This window comes from Aspergillus tanneri (assembly GCF_003426965.1).
Source record: "Aspergillus tanneri strain NIH1004 chromosome Unknown AapTan_3_pilon_pilon_pilon, whole genome shotgun sequence".
NCBI lineage: Eukaryota > Fungi > Ascomycota > Eurotiomycetes > Eurotiales > Aspergillaceae > Aspergillus > Aspergillus tanneri.
This window is the reverse complement of record NW_022984630.1, coordinates 1,501,771-1,522,325: the sequence shown is the minus strand read 5'-3', so window position 1 is coordinate 1,522,325 and position 20,555 is coordinate 1,501,771. Positions and strand designations below refer to the sequence as shown.

General features: G+C 47.9%; 6 protein-coding genes across 6 annotated transcripts; 3 read left to right on the top strand and 3 right to left on the bottom strand.

Moving 5' to 3' along the window:
• Window positions 1-2,707: 2,707 nt before the first annotated feature.
• ATNIH1004_004298 (tyrosinase family protein) lies at window positions 2,708-4,013 on the top strand (the record flags this gene model as incomplete). The annotated part of the gene is made up of 4 exons (XM_033568968.1): window positions 2,708-2,775; window positions 2,865-3,075; window positions 3,139-3,224; window positions 3,290-4,013. 4 exons carry the CDS (start codon window positions 2,708-2,710, stop codon window positions 4,011-4,013), a joined length of 1,089 nt encoding a protein of 362 aa, XP_033427774.1.
• A 143-nt stretch (window positions 4,014-4,156) lies between these two features.
• On the bottom strand, window positions 4,157-4,533 carry PIS1_2 (CDP-diacylglycerol-inositol 3-phosphatidyltransferase; the record flags this gene model as incomplete). Its single annotated transcript, XM_033568967.1, has 2 exons — window positions 4,157-4,325; window positions 4,376-4,533. The coding sequence occupies 2 exons, from the start codon at window positions 4,531-4,533 to the stop codon at window positions 4,157-4,159; spliced, it is 327 nt and encodes a 108-aa protein (XP_033427773.1).
• Window positions 4,534-5,841: 1,308 nt separating this feature from the next.
• Window positions 5,842-6,651, bottom strand: ATNIH1004_004296 (acyl-CoA thioesterase; the record flags this gene model as incomplete). Its single annotated transcript, XM_033568966.1, has 1 exon — window positions 5,842-6,651. One exon carries the CDS (start codon window positions 6,649-6,651, stop codon window positions 5,842-5,844), a length of 810 nt encoding a protein of 269 aa, XP_033427772.1.
• Window positions 6,652-7,919: 1,268 nt separating this feature from the next.
• Window positions 7,920-9,281, bottom strand: ATNIH1004_004295 (uncharacterized protein; the record flags this gene model as incomplete). Its single annotated transcript, XM_033568965.1, has 1 exon — window positions 7,920-9,281. The coding sequence occupies one exon, from the start codon at window positions 9,279-9,281 to the stop codon at window positions 7,920-7,922; it is 1,362 nt and encodes a 453-aa protein (XP_033427771.1).
• A 3,531-nt stretch (window positions 9,282-12,812) lies between these two features.
• On the top strand, window positions 12,813-17,106 carry ATNIH1004_004294 (uncharacterized protein; the record flags this gene model as incomplete). Its single annotated transcript, XM_033568964.1, has 12 exons — window positions 12,813-14,307; window positions 15,548-15,621; window positions 15,679-15,722; window positions 15,781-15,831; window positions 15,880-15,886; window positions 15,938-15,982; window positions 16,038-16,073; window positions 16,126-16,247; window positions 16,297-16,322; window positions 16,376-16,406; window positions 16,457-16,811; window positions 16,870-17,106. 12 exons carry the CDS (start codon window positions 12,813-12,815, stop codon window positions 17,104-17,106), a joined length of 2,523 nt encoding a protein of 840 aa, XP_033427770.1.
• A 1,737-nt stretch (window positions 17,107-18,843) lies between these two features.
• Window positions 18,844-20,509, top strand: ATNIH1004_004293 (cation diffusion facilitator family transporter; the record flags this gene model as incomplete). The annotated part of the gene is made up of 4 exons (XM_033568963.1): window positions 18,844-18,846; window positions 18,912-18,998; window positions 19,070-19,393; window positions 19,448-20,509. 4 exons carry the CDS (start codon window positions 18,844-18,846, stop codon window positions 20,507-20,509), a joined length of 1,476 nt encoding a protein of 491 aa, XP_033427769.1.
• Window positions 20,510-20,555: the final 46 nt, after the last annotated feature.

Sequence of the window (20,555 nt, the reverse complement as noted above, 5' to 3'; positions counted from 1 at the left end):
TCCCATCGCCCAGCCCTAATAATACGCTGTCAATAACAACTGAGGATAGCCATCTGTCTATTCTTCCTGTTATTAGTGGCATGGCACTCTATGGTATTAGCATGCCAGGAATATATTCTAATCTCCCTGGAGCTTTGGGGTCTGTCACAATTCCTTTCCTGATTAACTGTAGTGCACCACCCTCGGGCGGCGGCGACGGCAGAGGAGGTGGGGGTAATAATAATAGAAACAACAATAACAACAATAACAATGATGATAATGATGATTCAACAAGAAGCATGTCAAGAACTACAAGTTAGTAATCAGAAACCATTCTTAAACTACGACGCAATCTACGAGAGTCTCATCGTGCACTTCTGCCACAACCACAATATTTATAAGCAAAATCGTGTAGTGTACGCCGGTGGCTACATACCTTGATAAAATATCCACAACCATCACAACCTACACGACATCGGCAGAGATAAAATCTGTTAGTGCATGTGGTAATATTACAGAGACTGCAGCAGCTAACACAACCACTGTTACTGCTACTTGCAAACAACCAACCAGTTGGGCCAACGTGGTGGACAAAAATAACTTTCTTATTTACCAATCCCTTGGGCAGGCAGGTATAGCTGCCCCTGGCAGTATTAGTAGAGCATCGGGTACTGCATCCGCTACTAACAAGTTCTTAGTTCTATTATGGCTAGGCACGAGCTCTCCCATAACTCAAGGATCTGCAGTGGCCTCTTTAGCACATCTGGTACCTGGGCCTTGTTCTGTGCACCAGGGCCTGGAAACGGCTTGTCTATACCCCGGGGAGCTGCTACTTGCACTTCCGTATCCTCGGGAAATGGGCTTGTTGTTGACCTTAATTCACGGATACTAGCTTGGAACCCGTTTAAGTACACTACTTACGGTTAGTGTGCTTGTAACCACCACCAGTTGCATAACAGATGGGGCTCCCTGGTCAGCCCCAGCAGCTGGTGCTAATATGAACCGAGCTTAATCTACCTAACGTTGCTGGCAACCTCTAATAGTATAATTACAACTTGACGCACATCACTGCTGGCATCAACCATGCAAACAGTGACTACAAGCGCGCCGCCAATGAATAACATCCCAGGTAAATGTAGGGTTCCAGGTTGTACGGCAGTTTCGTCCAGTTGCCTACTGCAGCTAAAGTGGCACGCCCGCTTCCACCCTCAGTCCTAAAACAAACAGGCCCCCAAATCATGCCTACACCGTCCAGCCCACCAGCTTTTATAATCCACAGTAATTAATTGCTACTCCCCTACTGCCACCATTACTCATATACACCCCTTGGCGGTGCAATGTGCATATCTGGGAAGCCATTGGGCAGGAAATAAGCGACCCCCAAGTTAGTATCAGCGTTACAATTATAAAAAAGGATAGCAACACTATTGGCAACAACTCCGGCTCCTTGGACAGGGGTAAAACCCTGGAGACTAACAGTGAGGTCCCATGGATCCTGCAGGTAACTCTGTAAAAAAAAGAAAGAAAATATAGCAGCCGGAGGTGCTTGTTTAGGATCTTTTTTAGAAAAATGTAGGTGGACCTACCCACACCGCTACAACGCTGAAAGCGGTGAGTACCGTAGGTGTGCTACGGCTAATTCTATGCGAGTCGGATATCGTCTAGAGATTGATCCTTACTATTAGTCTACAGCGTAGTCTGAGAATAAGTTCGGAATACGAAGAACACGATAAATCTCGCATAGATAAAAAGGCTAGCCCTTGAATGAAGTGTGAACCTTGGTAGCCGCACCAACACTATCAAGGTTCAAGACAACTGATTAGACTCGATCATGATGGGCCTAGGGTTCTCTTGCGGGCCCCTCACGTTGTTGACTTCATTTCTATCTGGTGAACAACCCTATCCAGACTTCCCTTCACTCCGCTGTTTCGCCCAAAATGGCAGACGCAACCTTCCCCTACAAGTACAAAGTAAGGAATGGCAGTGTGTCGAGTCAGACATGGCCAAGTCTTCAACTCCCCACCGTCATTTTCGCCAATATTAATTCATGAACAATACCCGATTTAGAACGCCAGTCACTTCGTCCCGATACGGAAATCAGGACTTTCGTCCAATTCCTTCCTACCACCCGAGAGCTAGGGTTGGCATCGACCTTCTCTACAGACATTCCACCAGTGAGCGTGCACGACAAGCCTGTCCAGGGCGTGATTCGACGGCTAGGTATGCTTGTCTCGATATACCCCTTCTCGATTAGGGATGGGGATTGGAAATTTCCTGGAAAGAAAAAAGTATTTAGACATGTTAAGTTTCACGCTAGACTAATATTAGAACAGCAAAAATATCTAATTAAACAAGGAAGTTCCTATTAGGAGTATATACTTTATTTTTCACTATTTTTATGGTTTTTTATTTATTGTTTGATGCTATATCATAAAATATTACATGGTTAAGTAACTGTAATTGGATTAAACTAGATTCACCCTTTTAGCGTCGTTTCCAGATTTTAAAGAGAAAAAGAGGTGTAAATTTCCCCATACCTACTCTTGATACGGGGGATTCTGCATTATCAGGGAATATTGGGTAAGATGCTCGACCCTTTATTTACACAATCATCCCTGATCTGCTAACCCTTTCCTCCGAGGTAAGTGTATGCTATCTGGATCCCTTACTCCCGTTTCCCATCAAGCCGGTGTTTCAAGTGTTCCAACTCACTTACTCCCTCGCCATCATGGTTGCCTTGTACACTCTCAGCTTGGGTTTGTTGGCCTCGCAGGCTTGGGCTTTACCCGCTGTTCAGTGAGACAGCCGTTGCCTCGTCGCAGCTCGATCAGCTGGCCAACTTCGCTTACAATGTCACCACCCACAGCATAGACGGCGACTCCAAGAACAAGGGCGGGGGTGCAACTTGTGGAATCTGCGTATCCGCCGCGAATGGAGGACTTTCACCACATCCCAGAGGAAAAACTACATCAAGTCCGTGCTGTGTCTGCAGAAATTGCCTTCGCGTACCCCAGCCGACATGGCCCCCGGGCCAAGACTCGGTATGAAGACTTTGTCACGACGCACATCAACCAGACCTCGCAGATTCACTATACGGTATGACTCGTGGCGGGACCCTCTTATATTTGCACACCGACCATGCCACTGACATTGGCACAGGGTACCTTCTTAGCCTGGCATCGCTACTACGTCTTCCAGTTCGAGCAAGCTCTTCGCAACGAATGCGGATACACCGGTGACATCCCGTGACACTCCCATCCAACTGCTATCCCATCCAGTCCTTCGGACCGACTGACAATTCTCTGGCTAGGTACTGGCACTGGGGCGCTGACACCCACAGCTTGGAGGAATCTCCGATATTCGACGGCAGCGACACCTCGATGTCCGGCAACGGGGTACCGATCCCCAACCAGCTGCACATACAGCTCCACCTCGGCGACTACCCCTCCATCGACCTTCCCCCAGGCACCGGAGGAGGCTGCGTCACCAGTGGCCCCTACTACAAAGTGCACCTGTGCCCAGCAGCTCTAGTCCTACCGGGAGGAAACACCTCCGCAGCGGAGAACCCGCTCGCGTACAACCCACGCTGCATGAAACGCTCGCTCACCACCGAGATCCTCCAGCGAGACAGTAGCTACCCGAAGATCGTGCAGTTGATCCTCGGCACCGACTCCATCTGGAATTTCCAGATGACTATGCAGGGGATTCCCGGTAGTGGATCCATCGGCGTGCACGGCAGCGGCCATTACTCCATGGGTGGTGATCCGGGACGCGACGTCTTCGTTAGTCCTGGCGACGTGGCGTTCTGGCATCATCATGGCATGGTCGATCGGGTGTGGTGGATTTGGCAGAACTTGGATCTTAAGAATCGTCGGAATGCCATCTCCGGTACGGGTAGTTACTTGAATAATCCGCCCACGCCGAATACGACGCTCGATACTATTTTTGATCTGGGATATGCAAATGGTGGGCCCATCGCTATGCGGGATCTTATGAGTACCGCCTCGGGACCTTTCTGCTATGCGTATTTATGAGCACTGTCTGAGGATATCTAGATAGAGTGGTTAAAGCTCTGAAACCCGTATGCAGTATACTATACATATTTAGTAGACGCAATTAATCATTTCTCAGTGGTATCCATTAAAAGCAACATGATAGCATAGCATGGATTAGGCTCTTAGCCCTTTTTCTGAGAAGGTTGATTTCTCCTGATTTCCATATCACCTTGTACAATCCACTTACTAGCCTCGATTAACTGGATAACATTCACGTACTGCTTGAGAATCATGAACACCGAGGAGACCGCAAGTAACTTCCGTGGAACAGCACTGTCTATCTTATTGGCACTGACGTATCTCTCAGCATAATATTTCACCGGTACCGTATCTGAACCTACCGTGCTAACTCCATTGCTCCAGCACTCCAGGGCGAACTCCATATTTGCGCAGAGGTTGACTGCGCGCCACTGGCATTCCGGTTTTCCAAGACAGACGGCGTTAAGGTTGGCGATGAGAACGAGAGAAGATACAACGCGATAAAGAAAAGTTCATTCATTGCGCAGAGAGTGCAAAGAACATACTAAGAGCTATTAGCTGTGCCTGTATTTGTTTTTTCTTCTTCTTAAAAAAAAAGGTAGCATACTGTATTCGAGTAATAAACTCGCATAATCCAAGGCCACGTCTCATCCATTTGTTTATGACTCCGTCCGCCTCCCACTACCAAAGTCGCATACATATGGGCATAGTGGCTTGAATAGTCCAAGCTAATCAACCCTTGGAATACAATACTCCATCTGGGGAATGCGCTGGCGAGGAAAACCAGTAGACAGGTTGTTGTACACCGATCAGTAATCATATCTAAAACTGCACCAAATCTTGTAGATTGTCCAAGACGACGAGCCGCAGCTCCATCTAGGGCATCAAGAAGACAGGATATGCTATACAGAAATGAACATGTCCGAGGATGTACGGGCATATAATAGAGGGATGTAATGGCGAAGAGAACACGGGTGTATCCTAGACATGTCAGGGAAACGTCAATCAAGGTAAAGACACAATTTACCGATAAGATTTGGGATGAAGAGGAAAACATTCTCTTGGATGTGTTTCTCGAGGGTTTTGTTGATCGAATGCCTGGCCATAGTAAGTTCTCTATCCATTTGTTATATAAATGTCAATTACTTGCTAGAGACAGTAGTTTGAGAAACAGATTTTTCGAACTAAGTCAGATGATCGGATCCCTGCAATCGGATTCGGATTTACTGGGACCCGTTCAGCTCATTATGCTATGAAAAGAAGACAGCCTCTAACGGATGGTGTAGATCCTGCAGGCATATTTAGAATTGGACAAACAGACGGTTGGCTCAGCGAAAAGCTTTCCTGCATGGCCATGACTTCGTCGACATTAAGGCGACGAAGTAAGAGATATATCCGAACGAAATGTAAGTTCCATAGCGCTTACAAGCATCAACAAGGAGTATGAGGTTATCCTAAGAGACCTGGGGCTGATCCCCGTCTCCAGCAGATCATTATAGCTTCAACAGTATATGCATAACCTTGATCATTATGCAATCCAAACATGCACTTCTGATGTTTGAAGTCGTTGAGAGGGACATAAGCATGGGCTAAAATATAAGTTTGGAACATTGTTTGCATTACTTGGGACTTATAATATAGACCTAAATAGTGGCGTGGCTATAGCGTAGTATGTCCGTATGGTGCAGATAAAGAGAGATTTCTCATTGTCCTTGACACTTTTCACTCCCGGTAAGTCCCACAAATCTAACTCTATATCCAAATTCTGTGTCTCAATGAGCTGGCCCCAGGAGGCGCCAGTGGGAACTCAATCATCACGGAGGAATTTTCAATCCGTCCAAATAACAGCTTCCTGGACGAACGTAGCAACAAGGTTTCCATCCCGGTCAAAGCACGATGCGCGCCCTAACACAGTTCCCCCAGATGCAGCAGGAGAATCGATGCTAAAGAAGTGCCAGTCACTGAAATCGCTCACCCTCATAATCCATGCGCTGTGACTCAGACTAGTTGTGAACAGGTCCGGCGACTGCCAGGACAACCCATGCCTGGAAAGCCCTGCCTCAATAATCGGATAGTCGGAAGCGTAAACGAGCGCCGCAGTCTGCAATGCTGAAGAATTCCCCAGCGCGCAAGTACTCCGCATCCAAAGTATCTCGCTGCCGTTTGGATCGAGGTCTGGGACCCAACGTGCCTCAATCCCCGGCGGTGGCGGCCTGCGCTGCTTACTCTTGGTAGGATACTCCGAGGGAAATGTCATCGTCGGTGTCGGTGGCTGATGCGCGACGCCAGGATGGGGCTCGCGGAACGACAGGCTGGCCGAGAAGATCTCCCGGTCATCTTGGGATGCAGTGACGCGACGCATGGAGAAATTTCTCCCGGTCATGGTCTCGCCAACAGCAAAGTTGGTGGTGACCTGGGGCTGCGCGCGTCGAACGAATGTTGCCTGCAGCGAGTGGCATTGTCTTTTGCCTACATCAGTGGCGGCAACCATGATGGCTCGTGCCATCAACAGGCCGCCATATACTGGATCTGGAATGCGGGACGGACTAGCCTCGAACAGACACGGTGCAATGGGGTAGGTCTGGAAGGCGGAGGCGAGGTCATAGCATTCTCCGTCCGACAGTAGCAGGGAGGTCATTGAGATTGGATCTTGGTGTAATCCGCCTATTGATTTATGTAAGGCCCTGAAAGGTGGGAGTAGACTTGTTAGTACATTTTTTATTATGATAGTCTGCTTTGCAAAATAAGTTAGGGCCATATCAATATTTCGCCCCATAAGCGATCCTTTTGTTCCCTATGGCCTTAGGGGCTCTCTAGGCACTCCCCGGGGCCTCAGGAGGTTCCCCCCCTCCACCCGGGGAAGCTCCTTCCCGAGTACGCCCCAACGCTCCACTAAAGCACAGTGAGACACCCGCCGATCCCAGTTAAAAACCCACAATGGTCTAACTTTCTCATAGGGTGTTGTGCTTCGGTTGTACATTTTGGTGGCTCTCCATGATAAAAATATGTATGTAGTTCCTACTAGCCTCCACTCCATTGGCCCACTAAAATAGGAATTAGAGCCAATTATAGGAAGAATACAGCGTTGAAAACAGGATTTTGAGTAAATGAAAACCACTAAGAAATCCACTCCTTCCATTGCTCCGGAAGGGTTTAGTGGCGGTACATCCATGGTACATCCCCTCTTTTAGGGCGGAGACATTACGCATAAAAAACAAGGATAGGCTAACACGATTCTCGTTCTCCTCGGAGAGTTGGGGCTCCAGGCTCCAGGGGTCTAGCGTATGTAAAGATGTCCAAGACCAGATAACGATATCTATTCCTTGTTTGTGTCAAATAATATGGCTGTACGTGACAAGGATCATGTGATTAAGGAGGGGTCAAAAAGGCCATCAACAAGCGAAAGAACATGATCAAGGAGAAAAACCATCATAATAATCATTATAATCATCAATATAATCAAGAAGAGCCCAACCAGCTCAAATCATTCAAATAAGACCTTTGTACCAATCGTACTCTATTTCCTATTCGGGACGAACCGAATATCTAACAGTTTGGAATACTTGGAATGGGGACATACCGGAATTAGGCAAAGCAAACTTGGCAGAATATGCACGGTACAAAACGGTTAGGCAACGTAAAAGAAAGGTGAATGGTTAGAGAGAAAAGTCGGCTACATGTACCTTTTAGTTGCTCCGTACAAGCCCAAGGAATATTAGTACTACTATTACTCCTACCAGGCAAGGATCAGGCTGCAAACCGGCTGGGGGCTCGTCCACTCTCTCGTTAGTAGTAAAAACAATCGGAACCCTTATAGGTATATGATCACTTCACACGTATTATTTAGAACAATACAACATGCCACAACACTGAAATCTAGATTGACATTATCCAAGAGATCATAGATCAAAATTCGTATGGACCCTTGATGCAACTGCACTGGCTCTCTCCATATTCAAATCTCCCCCCGTGATTACGATCCAAAATCGCCAGGGATCGTTCGATGCGCAATTCATCCTTCAGCGGGTGGGGGAACCTAGACCGGATCTCCAGAGCTGCACGATCTGCCTTTTCAATCCCCTCCAAGTCAAGATATCCGCCCGTGCGGAAATATTGCGAAAAGGAGTTCATCGACTCGACAATCGATACGCAATACTTAACTGGAAGCCGGTACTCTGCGCCATTGCGGAGTTCAATCAGCCAGGCAGTGACGGCGCCGCGCGCCTGGAGATTGCAAATCAACTGAGCTTCCTCGCCCGCCGAGTTGACGTATTCGCAGACAAGGAGTTTCAGGTTCGAACGGGGGTATGCCGCACGACCAACTGCATTGGGATCGCCGGCAGAAATTACCCGTGCTGCCTCCACATACGCGTCTGGAATGCCGAGCCGCGAAGCTAAATTATCGGGCACCCCACACCAACTCGCGATCCAACGCGTCGGGACTGATCGTCCATCCAACTGCATTGGCATCGTGAAGTCGACCATCATCTCGGAGGCATCGGAGTTTGGTGCTGCAGCCTCCTTCGGTGGAAGTGGCACCCCATCGAGCGAGGAGAAGGACAGTCCCCGCGTGCCGTCGTTTTTAGCGAGGAGATCGTACGCAATCTCCTGGATCTGTGGCGTGCCGAACTCTACATCAGTGGGTCCGAGTATCGCACCAGAGATCAACAGATGCAGATCGTGAGACAGCTTGTCGACGAATGCCCCTCCAATGATATCACGTCGGGCATTCGGGTTCCTCAAACGCTCGAGGGAGACTGAATTGACGCGAACGAAGGAGAACGAGCGGATTTCCGATGCGTCGGCTGCCAGTTTGTTCGCCAATGCCCGGACCACAGGGTTGAATGCCTCTGACATGCTCACCGAAGCTTCGCTCTCCCGACCAGCGAGCGACACCTCGACGCCCGGAGAGGAAAGAGGCTTTTCCAATAATACTGGGACGCCTACACGTCGGGCTGCGGCCAGCAGTCTTGCCCGGCCAATGGGTGAGGTGAAGTCTTTGATGAAGGTGGTAGGGCCGGCAAAGACCTCCAATGCTTCCTCAATGTCTGCAAAGCAAGGTATATCTGGATGGCTCGTCTGCGCCATCTGCAGCCGTCCAGGGTCTCGCTCAACGATGGCAACAATGCGGAATGGCACCTCGTCGACCGATTTCCACGTCTTCTGGACCCGACGAGTACCTTCGATCACTCCGGTGATTCTTGAACCAAGGTAGCCAAATCCATGAATAATGCATTGATCGAGCACGACTTGGCCTAAGGAACCCATCGTTGTTTGTGGAGACTATATGCAGCCTTATACTGAGGGAGAAACAAAGATTGTTTTATTATTGAAGATCGGGAGAGGACTGTTTGAGCGAATTCAAAGGAGGGATTGATACGCCCGTACCAAGTACGCCATTCTTATATACCTCGCACTCCACCATATACGTGATCGCTTCTGCGTATACGCGTCAGCTTCAATATGTAACAGGCTTACAGCGCAGGTGGAAAAGTCCCCATGTCAATCTAGGAGTGAATAATTTGTTTAAAACATTGGAGGGATTTACACCCATGATCATCATTCAATATTCGGCTTGGTGATCATTCCTATTAAGATCTATACGCCTGCAGCGATGAACGGAACCCAGGTATTGCTGTATTAGGCCTAGGCTAGCAAGATCTGACGTTATACCCCAGGGCCGGAAGCTGATTTTATATTGTTATAATATTAGCTATCTGATTTAGTCAAACGTGCTGTATGATTCTGTCAAATCTACCACGTTTCATCATGGTACTTGAATCCAACCCTGATAGTAATCCTCTTTTGGCCAGTAGGAAGTTTTTTCCAACATTGTATGAGAATTTTATTGCAGTGGAATGTTGTCTGATTGATTGTATGTTACTATTTTTATTCAACTATATATAGGTGGAGCTATTTCGCAATTCTAATACAGTATTTATCAATCGGTGCTTTACCTGCTTAGGATAAAAAGTAGAACATCTCTGAGTTGTCCACTACGAGGATGTATATTGAATGGGTAAGATTCCCGAGTCGAAATGATCGGGGTACACCTTCCAACCATAGCTACATTACTCTCATTTTGTTTATTTCTTGGCTGCCAGGGCGAATACTCCAAAATCAATCCCGATTCAATTGACAACTTGCTCTTGCTTATGGGTGCTTTGAACCCATTTTAGTTCGAGCCTTCAAATGCAGGGGTAATCCTTCAATGCTCAACTATATGTGCAGTATTTTACAAGGTTTAGAGACGTAAGGCTAGCCCTCTAAGCGAGCATGTGCTTTTGTATGTGTTCTCTATAGGCCATGCAAGTCATAAATTAGCCTATGAGCCACCGGAACGCTCTCCATCCTTCGATTTACGGCCCATGCTGATCATCGACCAGTCGGCTTGCAGAATCTCATAATTGTTGCTTTATTGTGATGTCATTGGTCATCTCCTCGGTAAAGTTGTACTCCGTGCCCTGTTCCGTGAGCCGAGTGAATATGCGTGGTCGCCCTAGTGGGTTGATGATTCCCTGCCGGTTGATCTCTCTCGTCTATCATTTACTGTGGAATAGTAAAGCCAAGCTGACTCGCGCTCAACGGAGTCATAGATTGGCTACTCATGCCGATCGACTCAGAACAGGAATGTATGAAACGGTAGCCCCAGTTTTCCGCTGACTTTTGAGGGTTCAGTTGGTCGTATATTTAGGTAGCATGTCTCTGCGCTCCTTCGCTCTTCGAACGACCTCGCCCTCATGCCATTCTCGTTGTCTTCAGCTTGTTTAGCGTTGCTAAATTTGGGAGACCAACAGCTACTCGTCTGACAGATGCCAGTTGAAGATGTCCATAAGGCACCAGATCTGCAGCTATAGATTCCGAAACGTCCCCTGTTCATCATCAGGGGTGTCCCTACTGAAACCTACCTTTCGAGCTTCGTATACGGGTGTAACCTCGGCTACACAGTGACTGGTTGAATGTCGATCTCCTGCAACCGTGACTATTCTGCATATTTCTCCCCTCCCCATGTCAGAATCAGTTACAATAGTGTTGTTGTTTCTGCACATCTCATATACATACATGTGCACCCGATCTGAACCGCCGAGCATCTCCGGCCGCTCCTGTGCTGACCGACGGTATCAAGAGTGACAGGGACGCCCACGGTGCTCCAACGGGCCCTCCGTGTCTTGATTTTCATGATTTTGGAGACACTGATCGGCGGAGCTGAGTAGTCGAGGTGGCAGAAAGAACCGAACGGCAAACTCTTCATGCGAAATTCAAATCGGCCGCTAATATCCTAGTCTCTGGTGCTAGGCTGGAACTGTGTCCAATGTAACCCGGGCCCCCACATAACATTCGTCAGGTGCCATTTGTACGTCACAGTGTACTAATAGCTAACTCCATATTAAGAGAACCGGGCAGTTGAATACCTCCAACTCTTCGGCCCTCTAAAATATAAACCATATGTAATTAAACCGATAATGCGGACTTTCGCCTGTGATTGGTTCAGGCGCCATATGAGTTTCCCGCTCTTCCAACATCCTATACTTTATATAATTTGCCGCAGCAGAGATTTGGGCTTTAGGACTTAACGACAAAGGAAATCAAAATCGAGAGAAAAGATACGATAGGCCTATAATCTGATACCCGAGACACCCGAGATAGCCGGAATATCCGAGACTTAATCGTGCCTCTTTCCTTCTCGGAGTAATTATATATGCAAAGCCAGGGCCCAACACTAAGGTATTAGCGTGTACCAGCTGGAATGTCAGTTGGGTACTGTACAAATCAACTGCGGATAGCAGTTGGAAAATCCTTGGGCAGTATCTGGATGCCCAAAGTGTAGTACGTTGCTTGTTTCTCGTCAGGATACCTAACTGTCCTGCACGCCCACCAGCCGGGAGCTGCTGTAGGCAAGACTTTGCGCCAGACATTCTCCTATCTTTTCCTGTTTGTTGGTGGATAATCCGGACTGGCTGGACAAATCCAACTCAACTTCGGTACAGAACAGACTGGTCAGATGCAACTAAATTTTGTCATTGTCCCTACAATTGCTTACTACCGGGAGGCTGGTCAATTCAGAGACAACTAGTAGATCAGCAAGCACGTCATCTGTCAAATTTACTGGCATAGTCGCATCGTAGTTGTAGCTTCTGCTTTATTATTTGATCGTCAGTCAATGCACTTTGAAGAGCACAGCCAGTAGTCCTCTTCAAATTATATTAACTTGCTCCCAATTTTTTTTATGTTTTATTCCTTATTTTGAAGGCAAGACATACCAACCTATATCCGCGCACAGTAGGGCCTTGGTGCTGGGTGCACAGAATACACGTATCAACTGAGTATACCTAAGCTGTAACTCGCACTTACAGTGGGGAACCAGGACAAAAATTTTCCTGCGGGGCTGTTGTATTATTAGCCACTTGCATCTGATAGAGACCATAGAATTACTAGGGGACCCACTGAGTAATATCATGTGGGGAAGAAGTGCACGGATGGGCGCAAGGGCTGCAAGGAAAAATGGCAAATTTATACCCAAAACGGGAAGCACTGGGGCTATCCATGATGCTCCATGGATCATCCGGTCGATCTGTATAATCCGTTTGACTTCTCCGATTGTATAATTCATAGATGCTGCAAGTAGATTCTGTTCTGTTCAATTAAATTGTTCGTTCTGCTGGCTAAGTTGGTTTAATGAATCCCAGTACAATCCCTGAATTGTCAATACAATACCTACGTCGTGCTGGCCCTGCGGTTGAGAAGCCCGCACTAGAGAAGAGCATATATCTTCCTTTTGTCTAACGTATTACAAGACACATGGGTCAGGATGGAAAAACCGACGAACTACCGGTTGCACACCCCATAGTGACACAACTGTCTGCTGAATATCACGATAAAACGACTCTGGATCAAACTGCTAACGCCGAAAATGCTGCCCGACATTTCACCGAGGCAGGCAATGCCACGAACAACGCTGTCGAGAAACTCGACCGTGGTCCACTCTCAAGGCTTCAAGCAAAGAGACTTGGTGATTACATCATCATCTCCTTGTACCATTCGGACCCAGAACATCCCAACAACTGGCCTAGGAAAAAGAAGATGTTGATATCGTTTGCGGGAGGGCTCAGCGTCATCAACAGCACAATCGGATCCTCCTTACCCAGCGGCGTCATCGACCAGATCTCGCAGCATTTCGCTGTCACCGATGAACTACAACTCGTGCTCCCTATATCCTGCTATCTGATGGGGTACGTTATCGGTCCCATACTCTTCGGCCCGCTGAGCGAGCATCTCGGACGGAAAACAGTCATGCTTGAAGCGTTCATCATCTACATTCTCTTCTCCATGGCTTGCGCGGTAGCTCCTACCTGGGCCTCCTTTCTCTTTTTCCGACTTATCTGTGGGACAGTGGCATCGGCACCAATAGCCATTGTTGGTGGCCTATTCGCCGACATCTACAGCGATCCTGAGCCTAGAGGATTCGCCATGGCCTGGTTCACGTGCGCCACGTCAACCGGTCCTGTTCTAGCTCCTGTTATATCGGGCTTCATCGGTCAGTCCACATCCTGGCGATGGGTATTTGGGGTCGGAACCTTCATCGCCTTGGCTACGCTTCCTTTACTTCTATTCGCGCCGGAATCGTATCTGCCTGTCATCTTGTCCCGAAAAGCAGCACGACTGCGGAAGGAGACAGGGAACAAAAACATCGTAGCGGCAACGGACAACCAGAAGAAGTCTCTCAGATATATTCTGACTGTTATAATGATGAGGCCGTACCGCATGCTGTTCCAGGAAACCATTGTCGCATGCGTTTGTCTCTACTCGACTTTGGTATACGCCATCTACTACCTATACTTCGAGGTATACCCTATTATATTTCAAGGTCCGGACTCAGTCTATGGCTTTTCACCTGGCATTACCGGTCTTGCCTTTTTGCCTATTGCCCTGGGGTCGGTTTTAACCGCACCAATCTTCCTTTGCTGGGATGCTTATTGTAGGAAAGCAACAGCCCGAGGCCATACCTGGGTCAAGCAAGAGGAGTATCGTCGACTGCCACTTGCTTGCATCGGCGGTCCTCTATACTCCATTGCTATGTTCTGGCTGGGTTGGTCCGCACGGCCGGGCATTAATTTCATGGCTCCGATCATGTCGGGATTTATTTTTGGATTTGGGTATTTCCTCACTTTCACGGCGCTGCTGAACTATGTGAGCGATGCGTATCTCACTTTTGCAGCATCCGCGCAGGGCATGTCGAGTACATGCAGGAGTATAGGCGGGGCTCTTTTGCCTTTAGCTTCAAAACGAATGTACCGTACGCTCGGTAACAGTTGGGCTTGCTCTTTGTTGGGGTTACTGAACCTGGCGGTTGCGATAATTCCTTTTGTGTTTATTCGGTATGGAGACAAGATTCGAGCGAATAGTAGGTTCTGCACTGAACTAAGGCAGTTGCAAGAAGAGGAGATACAGAGACGAGAACATGGCCAGGTCGGCGACAGAGAGGGATGAAGAGGATCAATTAGAGATACAGGAGTCTAGACAGGATTTATCAATCCCAATAGCTTTTCGGAGATTTTGCGTGCTGGTGGACGGCTGCCATTTGTCGCAATGCTAGCGCAGGTATTGTATTGGTGACGATAGATAGAGACGGAATAATTGCTCGGTTTAATAATAATAGCTGTCTTTAGTTTTAAATAGATTATTCTCATTCCTCGTCTCTGTTATCTGCAAAGGCCCAAGCTTGAAAACCAGTAACTATACACACGCAAAAAACCAAGACACACATCCCCTCACTATTCTCCTTAGGATACGGCAGGAACAAATCATGTGCAATCGTCACTTCCTCTCGTGTCGTCTCGAATAACTCAATATCAAGTTCTCTGAAGATCGTCGCAATCGAGAGCAAAATCTCCGCTTTGGCAAGACTATTCACGCGAGTTGCGGCTAACAACACAGACAATGTAAAGCACACTTCATGCCGAGAAATTGGCGTGATCCATTGCTGAATGATACCACGCATTTCTCTAAATTTTTACGTCTGTTGAGATCCATCCATCTCTCGGGTAAAACTGTGCGAGCCGGGGAATATCTGCTCATTGTGGTGCTTGAGAACACTGATCATTTCGATGGGGTCAGGAATGGTTAGCGGCTTCATGAAATCCACTCGCAGTTTCGATAGCTTTGTCCTGGTTCTCCAGAAAGTAGAACGCCCTCCATGCTAACATCTTCGTTGTCGATTCCAATCCCGCTCCTATCAGCCGCGGTGCTGCATTATTAAAGATTCCCTGGTTAGAATGTAGCTGTAACTATGAGGCATACACCTACCAACTTGCCGTTCCCAATGCCGCGCCCAACCATGGCGACGACAAGACTTGTTCTAGAGTGATGCCATGTAGGACAGAACGAGGGGACAGAAAAGGGAGCAAACATCGATGTGTGTAACCTCGGGCACTACCTTCTCACCTGAATCCTTCGCGTGGCGTGGACGCTGATGATCAGAATATAAGCGACCATGAGGCGCATTCCTCGGAATACATTTATCTTATGGTCAGCAGCATTTGATCATTCCGTACTGTCGACGAATATGGACGAGCACCAGCCACAGGCGGATTCGATAATCACTCCAGAGGTCTGTGATTAACTTTCGTTTGAAAACTTGGTGTTCCATTGTCTGATCATCCTCTAGGCGGACGATGATCTGCACAGTGATTGGGAGGAGTACGAGAGCGGGTATGTAGTGCGTTAGGGCTGACGGGTTTTGATTTCCACTGACGCCGGATGTGCATAGAATGGATGCAAGTTCGACTGCGTCTTTGACGTCGAGTATCCTGAATTATCAGTAGGTAATTTACTCATGTCATTGGACAGCGTCTGATGTGAACTCTAGATACGAGGTGCGGCAGTCATGCTCCTGTGTGTGCCGGAACTGATGGAAAGAATCCCAGAATGGTCGGCGATATCATGCATACCACCAAGGGGAATATGTCATCGTAAGTCTACTACGTGCAATCGACCGTTGAGACACTAAATTGTGGTCTCTAATAGCCCAATGATGAACGAGAGCAAGAGCGACTTGACCTGGTACGTTAGTTCCAATGATAAGGAGTATTAATCAGTCAGCTGATGTCGAAAGCACCATCACATTTGCTGTCTTGCTATGGGAGGAGATCTATATCGAGCTCCTCTTCCCCAGGGCATACAGAGGGTATTGGATATTGGAACAGGAACAGGGACATGGGCAATCCACATGGCCGAGTACGATGAGGCCATCTATATTATATGGTGATTGCTAACACGGCAACAGCTCATTTCCCGAAGCAATTGTTATAGGTGCGTTCTCAGTCTCCCAAGAAAAAATTTGAAGACGTATTAATATCGCATAGGCACGGATCTAAGCCCTATTCAACCTTCATGGTATGAATCAACCCAACCCAAGGCCCAGGAACATGTAGTGAATAACGTAGGGTTCCCCCAAACTGTATCTTTGAAATCGACGACTTCGAACTCGACTGGAACTTCTCGCAACCGTTTGACTTCATCCACGCCAGGGCCATCGAGGGATCAGTGAAGGACTTCCCCCGACTATTTAGCCAAGCCTACGAATTCCTTAGACCCGGTGGATGGTTCGAGGTCGTAGATTTCACGGCTGGGGTCTTCTCTGACGACGAAAGCTCTCAGAAATCCACCAGCTTGCTCGAGTGGCGGGACCGACTAACCGAAGCAAGCGAAATGTTCGGCAAACCATTGGGCGTGTCGCCTAATTACCGAGAGTGGATGATCCAGGCGGGGTTTAAGAACGTTCGGGAGAAGATATTCAAGGTCCGTGATTTTTCCCTGGTCAGTGATCCCGGGGCAGATCGTACGCTGACTCGTCCAGGTCCCGTTCTCTCCGTGGGCTAAGAATCCCAAGTTGAAAGAGCTGGGTCGGTACCAGCAGGAAAACATGCTTGAAGCTCTCGATGCGTATTCGTTGGCGCTATGTACGCGGTACCTTGGATGGAGTGTGGAGCAGGTGCAGGCGCTTTTGATAGGCGTTAGAAAAGAACTAAAAGATTGTCGTTTGCATAATTACTCCCGATTGTATGTAGTATACGGACAGAAGGGGGATCTCTAATTGCGATACCTGTCAATGTGTGGTATGTACTATGTCATTTGATCATTGCTCTAGTGTCGCATATTCTGCCTCGATAATATTATAGTTCAATTGGCATCTTAAACGGAATGCTCGTGCCATAGTTCACGTACCACCAAACTTTAATTAGGGCGAATTGATCTTTCAAATCCGTCTTACCATGGCAAAACGTCCCGAGTACCCCATCCCGTGAAACAAGTACTCAGCCAGGTAGAAGATGTGAATAGCAGCAATTGGCTAGGTTCTCTCTTCTAAAATTGGATACAGACAATGGGATGGCCTCACTAAGTTCCGGTGGTCCATATACAGACACCAAAAGGCTGCTGGAATAGTATATGACCGTGTGAGACTGACCAAGCCTCCAATCGATGCTGCTAGAAATAATATGAATATATTCGGCATTGCAACGGGGGAGGGTCGGACACATAAGCAGAAATTGTAGTCACCATACTATTGGCACTTAACATAGGATAGAATATACAGAAAATTGTACACGGCTAACACTCACAATTGGTGTTCCATTCTTGAAGAATTTGGGTTTATCGAATTGAGAGTTTTTCATTTGTATGTGTCGAAAATGGGAATAAATGGATCACTAATCCAGGGCCAAAGGCATATTATTCAAAAGTGAAAGCTGAGGCAGAAAGAACCTGCGCTACTGATTTCATCAAGAGGGTTGAACATGCACTCTGTCCGTCTCATTCTCATCTCCTAGACCGTGAATTTTGGACGCACCAAGAGGACTATAATTTCCTCGAGATGAGCATAGACCACTAAAAACCCATTCAGCTGTAGGTCCATAGTTGAGTCCGGGAGATTCCCGAGATATTCTCTCAATGGCCCACTCTCAGGGCTTGGCTATCTCTTGGCGATAGCGATATGATGCCTTGACAGGTTATAGAGGTTTTGTTCTCTATGGGAAACTGCTGCAATTTCCTCCAGTTCCCTCCAGCTTTTCTCTAGCGAAGGTATAAAAGTTCCTAAACCCAAGCAGCATCTATTAACAAGGGCTATGTACTCACTAAAGAGCTAGTTCCATTGGGCATCTCACGCAGATCATGCACCCGTATCCTAATCCGGTTGGTTGGGCATATTTGGCTATTGAGAATGAAATCAATCCAAAGACAACGATAACTCTGGGGCGTCGAGGTGCGGATTTCATTGAATCGATCCATCGAAGTTGGAACTAATTTACCTGGTTATGAAGAGGAAGATGGTTGATCCGAGTGAGCAGACAGCCCAGCATCCGGAATAACGCCACCTCACGGGCCGATTACGGTGGACCCATCTCGCCGCCTAGAATTCCAGAGCATGGTGGAGATATTTTCATTCCACCCTCTTGGGAAACTCGCCATTCCCCCGTCCTGTTTACAGATATCTTTCTATCTTATACGCGTCCTGCTTGTACACTTTGTCGCACACTATACCTCTGTGTCTACTGCAGGTATTGTCGTTCCTTTCCATTCATCCTTAACCGACTGGTGGGGTTGTCGTCATTCCTTCTTTCCCCTACCTAGCGCCATCGAGCGCGCGCTGAGGGACAATGGGTCTTTCGAAAACACACAGGATTTTGATCCTGTTGGTGATTGATTCAGCATTCTTCCTACTAGAATTGATTACTGGTTTGCCTCTCGTTCTTCTATCGGTCGTCCCCTCCGCTGATTTATCTATTCAGGCTATGCGGTTCACTCGCTTGCCCTGGTTGCCGACTCGTTTCATATGGTATGCAATGCCCTTTCCTCTCAAGTCCAATATTTTACACAACTTCTAACGTTTTGTTGGCATAGTTAAATGATGTCATATCCTTGCTCGTGGGATTATGGGCCGTCAAGGTCGCCAATCGCGAAACGACGTCGAAGATGTACACTTATGGAGTACGATCTCCCATCCCTTCTTAACCAACTTCGAGACAGAACCGGAACTAAATTTTCGTCTCCATTGATAGTGGCAACGCGCAGAAACTCTCGGTGCACTGGTGAATGGCGTTTTCCTTGTCGCTCTGTGCATGTCCATCTTCCTAGAAGCCATACAAAGACTGGTGGAACCTCAGGAGGTGAAGAACCCGAAGCTGGTTTGCGTTGTCGGTTGCATGGGCCTACTGTCCAACATTGTTGGCCTTGTTTTGTTTCATGACCATTCCCATGGCCATGGCCACAGCCATGGAGAGGCTCTCGAGGAAGTCGAAGAGGTCAATGCCGCGGAGCAAGGCTATAGTCCCCATCAGATCAGCGATTTTGCTACCGTTGATAAGCGGCAAGCTGTAGTAAATGTACTGCCATCCACCTATGCCATTCTGGATTAATTGACTAACCTGTTACCAAAGAACGACTCGCAGTCAATTACTGAATCCCTATCTCCCTATTCTCGAAGACGCCGAACTATCGACAGCCAGCACCGTGGCTCCCGTCGATACAGCAACGCTACCCCCCGAGGTTTTGTTGACGTCGAGGATATCCAAGTGCATCCAGCGACCTTGAGGCAAGAAATCATCGCGGCTAGTCGCAACCAGTTTGTGGAGACCGAGGATTCATCCGAATCAGAGTCCGACCAGCAAGAAGCCGGGAGGGGAATTGAGCCGTCAGAACGGTCGTCGCTTCTGCAAAATAAGGATCGGGCCCGTAACTACACCGATGAAGATCACACTCCCATCCGAGTGACAGATCAAGCGGCTGATGACGACATCCACAAATCACACAACCACGCCCAGCCTAAACCAAAGGAGAGTGGTCATGGGCATCACGATCTGAACATGAGAGGCGTTTTCCTCCATGTGATGGGCGATGCTCTAGGCAATATCGGCGTTATTGCTTCGGCTCTCGTGATCTGGCTGACAGACTATTCATGGCGGTTTTATGTAGATCCTGGCATTTCCCTGATCATTACGGTCATCATTCTTGCTTCTGCAATTCCACTCTGCAAAGCCGCGTCGAGGATCCTCTTACAAGCGGCCCCTCCCGGGATGAGCATTGATCACATTAAGGAAGATATTGAAAGATTGCCCGGTGTGATCGGCTCTCATCACCTCCACGTGTGGCAACTAAGTGACACAAAAATTGTCGCGTCGATCCATATCCAGGTTGACACCGAAATCAAGGGTGAGGGCTCCGAGCGATACATGCTCCTTGCGAGACAAGTGCGAAAGTGCTTACATGCCTACGGAATCCACTCCTCCACCATCCAGCCCGAATTCGCTCCGGAGAGTGATGTGGAGGATTCTACGGCTGTTGCATCTAATTCTCGTGGAAGTAGTGCCGCCCCGTCCGCGCCAAATAATGTGCCAAATCGGACCGACAGTATTCGGGATGGGGATCCTCGGGCATGTCTTCTCGAATGCGGCGAAGAGTGTGCCCAGAGAGGCCAGTGCTGTCCCAAGACGTCGACGTAAACTCCCAAGTCGATATTTGTCGCTCACCCTAATACCAAAAATGATA